At 43.4% G+C, this 6,112-nt stretch overlaps 1 protein-coding gene across 1 annotated transcript; it reads right to left on the reverse strand.

Moving 5' to 3' along the window:
• Positions 1-1,538: 1,538 nt before the first annotated feature.
• On the reverse strand, positions 1,539-2,657 carry LOC101661553 (neuropeptide Y receptor type 6-like). The gene has a single exon (XM_004696629.1). The coding sequence runs from the start codon at positions 2,655-2,657 to the stop codon at positions 1,539-1,541; it is 1,119 nt and encodes a 372-aa protein (XP_004696686.1).
• Positions 2,658-6,112: the final 3,455 nt, after the last annotated feature.

Genomic DNA, 6,112 nt, shown 5'->3' on the forward strand with positions numbered 1-6,112 from the left:
AGGTCACTTAAAATGATTTCTAGCCTAAAACAATATTGGCCAGATCTGAAAGTGGTAATAGCACTGCCTGTAAAAAGGTGTGTATGTATGCATATATATATATATATACATATATATATTTACCAGATTATTTAATTTATGGTAATATATACTTACCATAAATTAAATAATCTGATTCAGACATGGGGTTGATTATAATTATAATACTTAGTTTACATGTCAAGATAAAACCTTCTGTGGGAGGAGGTCAGATGCTCCCTGAAGGCAATCGCTGCCAGACTGCTGTCTGCCCCCACCACAGGGGTGGGCCTGCTCCCTGCTGTTGGGGACAATTGATTATTTCTCCCTGAGGCTTGCGACCACTAGCTGACCATTAGCTTGGTTCCTGTAGGTGGAGTTCACACCCTACCCTACCGATAATGGTCTCTATCAGTTGAACCAGGGAACAGGACAAACCAGCTAAATTAAGCTGACATCCTAAATCTAGGATCTGCCCATCTTGTCACATGTATACCTCCAATCCCTTCTCTTCCTATTGCCTGTATGTCCCTGGACCACCCCCTCTCATTGCTGTATAACCTATAGTGCAACCCCTTCCTGTGACGCATGTCTTTACCTGTAATCAGTGGGCTTGCATGCCCCCAAAAGGTATATAGGCCTGGGTTAGCAATAGAGATCCCTCCTCCTCTCGCTCCCTCTCTCCTTTCTTCCCCCTCTCCTCTCCCATCCTTTTTCCTTTGTTCCCTTTCCCGTCCTCCTTCCCTTCCCCCTCTCTCCACCTGAACCACCAAGCGGGGCTGAGGTGAGCAATGCTACCATAAATTGTGTCTGACTGTATTATTGTAATATCTCTTCTATTGCTCATGCTCTCGATAACTTTAATATAATATTTGTATATCTCAACCGTACAATTGTGCTTACTGAACCCAAGACCAGTGGTGGGGGGCTGCCCCCCCACCTCATATTACAACCTTCAACTTCCAACCTAAACTTAGTTTAATTAATTAATAAATTATTACTTTGCTAATTAATTGACTGCATGGTTGATAATTACAGATTTCATACCTGAAACTGGAATTGCTTCAATACTCAAAGGTTTAGTGTTGTTTTACCAGGCATCTCATTAGTAATAACTTCTATAGATACACTATTAAATAACCAATCTAAAGACTTTGTTTCTGAACCCTCGTTGCTGTTTGAGGACACTCCTTGACCTACTTTCTCACATTCTTTGCCACAAATGACTGCACATTTTCAGTTCTTAGAGTCTTATGTTAAGAAAGGACAAAGAGGATTGTGTGTGTGTGTGTGTGTGTGTGTGTGTGTGAGAGCTGACTGGGGGTGTGTGGTAGATGAATAGCTGAGAAAAACAGGCCTGGCCTACATTAAAGCTGGGTAATAGAAAGTTTTGTTTTGTTTGGGGTTCTTGTTTCTTCTCTCTTTTTTTTTTTTTTTTCTTCTATCTTCTCAACTCCTCAGACCCCATTGCCCTTCCAGCTCCCATTCGAATGGGCTTAAGCATTCATTGCTATCCTTTGTCATATACCTGTTGGTGTGTGAGTCAGTTTTAAAGACCCCTTGGATTCATCTGTGTGCATCGTGGAGATGGCGATGTTTTCATATCTTTCCCGAGGTGTGAAGCACCAGCAGTGGTGAATAAGCACCACCAGGTCCTTCTGGAAATTTTTGTTGAGAAAGCCATAGAAGAGAGGGTTTATGCATGTAGAAACCATAGCAACTAAGTGACAGATAACAAATACCAGGTCATGGTTACAGCTCATTAGTACTTCATGATACCAGTCAAAGATGACATTGAAGATGTTCAAGGGCAGCCAGCAGGCCCCAAAGGTCACCACGATGGAAATCAGCATCCTGTTAATCCGTTTGTTCTCATTGCGTCTGGTCTCATTTTCCCTCTTCCTGTCCACTTTCCCATTTCTCCTGCGGAGGCAGATAATAATCTTCAGGTAGCAGATGAGGATGAAGCCCAAAGGCACACAATACTGTAGCATAAACATGGAGGTGGTGAAGAGGAGCTGGTTCATTTTGGAGGGCCAGCTCTCCACACAAGCTACCCGGTGGGTATAGAGGTCCGTGGGGAGAGAGAGGTTTCGGAAGGGCTCTTCAGTGAGGTGGTAGGACAGGAAAAAAGGAACAGACAACAAGAGAGAGAACAGCCAAATCAGGGTGATGCCCAAGTAGGCATGAGAAACACTGGGCTTCCATCCCCGGGGATTCACAATCAGCTGGTATCTTTCGACGGCAATTAGGACAAGGGAGAATATGGACACAGAAATGGAGACGCTCTGCACATAGGAGGTCAGTTTGCACATCGCGTCCCCAAAAATCCAGTGGTCCATCAGTGTGTAGATGACAGTAAAAGGGATGCACATGATACAAACCAAGATGTCGGAGAAGGAGAGATTAGCAATGAGTATGTTGGTGACATTCTGAGTTTCTTTCTGCTTTTTAAAGATGATGATGATAAGAGAGAGATTTCCCAGAAGGCCCACAATTAAGACCACAGTGTAAGCGATGAGTAATAGGAGTAGTACGAGAGAAGGGAGCTGACAAGAGTCGAGGTGCAGAAACGCGGAGTTGTTGCACGTTGCATTGGTTTGGTTAGAGGCTGCGTGGTGGCTCGCTGGAAGTTCCATTATGCCCCGGCTGGAAGAAGAGCTTTGTAAGCTCCCGTGTGTTTGGGGTGCATATCACGGCCATCAGCTCTTGGGAGGCATTTTTTCCTGAGGCTTCCAGTGAGTAGTCAGTAGAGTTCAATCTTCCTTGATATCTCCCCGTTTTTAATGCCTTGAGTATGTTCTTGAGACCCTAAAAACAAAACAGACTCAGAATATTATTGTGGTCAAATGGTGTCCCTGAGAACAATAGACAGCTATCTAAATGTTAACACTGATGTTTAAAAATCCAAACACAATGCCATTAAGTCAATGGCAACTCATAGTGACCTGATAGGACAGGGTAGAACTGCCCCTGGCAGTTTCCGAGACTGTAGGTCTTTATGGGAGCAGAAAGTCCAGTCTTTCCCCTGTGGGGCAGCTGTGGTTTCTACTTGCTAACCTTGCAGTTAGCAGCCCAGTGAGTAACCACTCTACCAGCAAGGCTCCCTAAGTTAACTCATGTTAAATTAGCCAGATTCCTTTGTATCCTTGCCCTCTTCTCTTTTCAGAGTAAATATGAAATGTGAAAGCACGCTATTAACAGTATAGGGTGGCCCAAACATAAGTTTTCATCTGCATCACCTTCTGTGCGAGTCATCTGGTTATGCACCTACTTGCTCCAATGGACTGTGAAAGCCATGCAGGCAAGATCGGCGCTGTGGAGATCAGAGTACTGTGTTGAGTTGGGTTCCAACTGGAACATCACTACTGCTGTCCGTATGACTTTGACATAAGTCATTTGCCCTGCCCCTTAGTTTCCTTATCTGTACAAATGAAGATAAAGCAATGTCCACCTGAATTATTGGGTGAGTAAAATGAGATCATGCAATCGAACAGATTCCTCAGTGCTAACACAGAGCACATAGTTGGTGCGTGGCACAGGCAGTAGCTGGGTATATCGCTAAGGTTCTGGGAGATTGAGACAAGTTAACTTCATCTGTAAATCATTCCTCCAATTTCCCCTTTTCTTAGCTCCCTTCTTCTGACTTTTAGAGGAAAGGGGTGGGGGCTGGTTGTGTGGCTCAGCCTCGTTTGGGGCTGGTCATATCCAGTGGAATTAGGTGTATTCTTACCAAGCCGATTAACAGACATGATGACTCCTGCCATTCTAAGGCTGAAGTTTATGACCGAATCGAGGCTTAGGACACATTGAAAGAAGGTGGACAAAGGAGGGGAAGGAACAATTCTCCACCTTGGTTTATTTTTAAGAATTTGAGAAAAACAACATAAATAACACTGATAAAGGGAACTGAGCAACAAGAAATGAAATAAATTGAACTCTTCTTTGCTGTTTGAAATTACTCTCTCCTGCTCTCACAATCTCTCATAGTTCAAAGGCTTAACAGATTCTTTTTGGAAAGAAATCACCTTCAAAATACTCATGATTGTTAGGATTTCAACAGTAGATACCACTGAGGAGCACTATATGAATTCAGCAGATGAACAGAAACTGTTGATAAGACAGTACATTTTATAAAGAAAGGCTCAAGGAGTGATCCGAGGCTCAGTAAGACATGTCTATCAGGAGAATTTGATAAACAGTGTGTTCAATACGCAGGATTATGGCTCAGATGATTCAGAGATTCAGTGGACTTAGAGTACACAGTTGGGGGGAAATAGCCAGGCAGATGTAAGGTCTTTATGATAACTGATAGACTGGAACTATAAATGAAGAATCATAGAGGGTTGAGATTACGAATTAGCTTCCCTTAGAGAGAAAGGAATCAGAAAAATGTAGAAAATATATAGGCGAGGGTAAGTAGAAAAAAAATCATAAATACCTTTACTAAACAAAAATATCAGAATATAAAGCTATTGTTTCTTAATATATAGGTCAAATAAAATCAGTGTCCAAGTCTTCCCCCTACCCCAATTTTAATTGTCTGCAGGAAAGGAAAAAGGATAAAAACAAACCCACTATCATTTCTGAATCATAGTGATCCTATATATATATAGGGTTTCCAAGGTGGTAAATCTTTACAGGGACAGCCTCATCTTTCCCCCATGGAGTAGTTGGTGGGTTTGAACCGCCTACCTTATGGTGAGCAGTTAAAGTTTATCCAATATTGTCACTAGAACTTCTCACTGGAAAGAAAAGCTCCTTATAATTTTGGCAAAAAGCTTCCAATAATTTTGGAAAGATGGGTCTGAATAAATTTTCTCTTTACAAAGTTGAAAATTCACACAATTTTACACCATTTCTAGAGAGTGTTGATAGTGGTAGGAATAAAAGTTCGCAACCCTTGTGTTGCCCATCCTTATTGAACTAGGCTTCCTTTGACAGTCAATGAAAAGTTATCCCCACTAACTTTATCTAACTTAAAGTCCCAAGGATACAACAAAGAAGTTCTTCCTCTGTAAGGGCAGGTCTGAAACTAGCCAAGCAGATCTCTACACTCCCAGATATGCGTCCTAGTGGCTTCAGCATTGGGCTGCTAACCACAAGATCAGCAGTTTGAAATCTGCTGATAGCCACTTCTCAGAAGAACGATGATGCTGTCCTCTCTGAGAAAGATTTACAGACTTGGAAAGCCACAGGGATAGTTCTACTCTGTGCTATAAGGTCGCTATGTGTCAGAATTGACCCAATGGCAATGAGTTGAGACCCTCCTTGGTGCATAGTACAAATTAGCTGCAATCTATACATTCCATTTAGATAAGGAGCTAAGAAAAGCCAATAGAAGGTCAGATAGCTTCATCTGGATGGAATCAAAGGAAATGTGAGTGTTTCCCTGTCCAGTGCCCTGGACACAGTAAAGAAAATATCAATGGGAAAAGGTCCAAATATGGGCTTTAACTGAGATGTGGTCAGACACATACGGCAGTCAACTAAATAGGAGGGGGAAAGAAAGAGAGAGAAAGAAAAAAAGACATGGGTAGAGGGGGAGCAGGGCACTAACCCACCCAAGGGGAGGTATTGTTTATATCTCCACAGGAGAGGGAGAGATAGACCAGGCTTCAACCGGATGCTGCACCAAGATGTGAATACAACATACTGGCATGTACCAGGGAACCAATAGAGAGGTCTGCAGGGCAGCTCCAATCTCAACCATGTGTACACAACCCCCACTCCACCCCTTCCAGAAGAATGCACTTCAGAGGACAGCATTGAAGCTACAGCTTGGGGAGAGGGGCACATCTGATCAGAGCACACAGGAGAAATGAAGAGGGAGGGAGAGAGAGGGGAACACATCCTGGCCCACCAAGCCCTGAGGACGATGTTCCTGCTCAGAGCAGCCAATGCACAGAGAGGACCATAGGGCTGGTCCCACCATGAGACACAACATCCCTCATGGAACCGTGGCACTACAGGGGACAACACTGGAGACACTGCTGGAATTGTGCCCAATCTACCCCATCACACTGGGGCAAAACACTAAGGGCATGCAACAGAGCAGCAAGGGGAGCAAAGTGATGAAATCCCCAGGGAATAC

The sequence above is a fragment of the Echinops telfairi genome, unplaced genomic scaffold (assembly GCF_000313985.2).
Source record: "Echinops telfairi isolate 266 unplaced genomic scaffold, ASM31398v2 ScPeMD7_7469;HRSCAF=8507_1, whole genome shotgun sequence".
NCBI classification, from domain to species: Eukaryota; Metazoa; Chordata; class Mammalia; order Afrosoricida; family Tenrecidae; genus Echinops; species Echinops telfairi.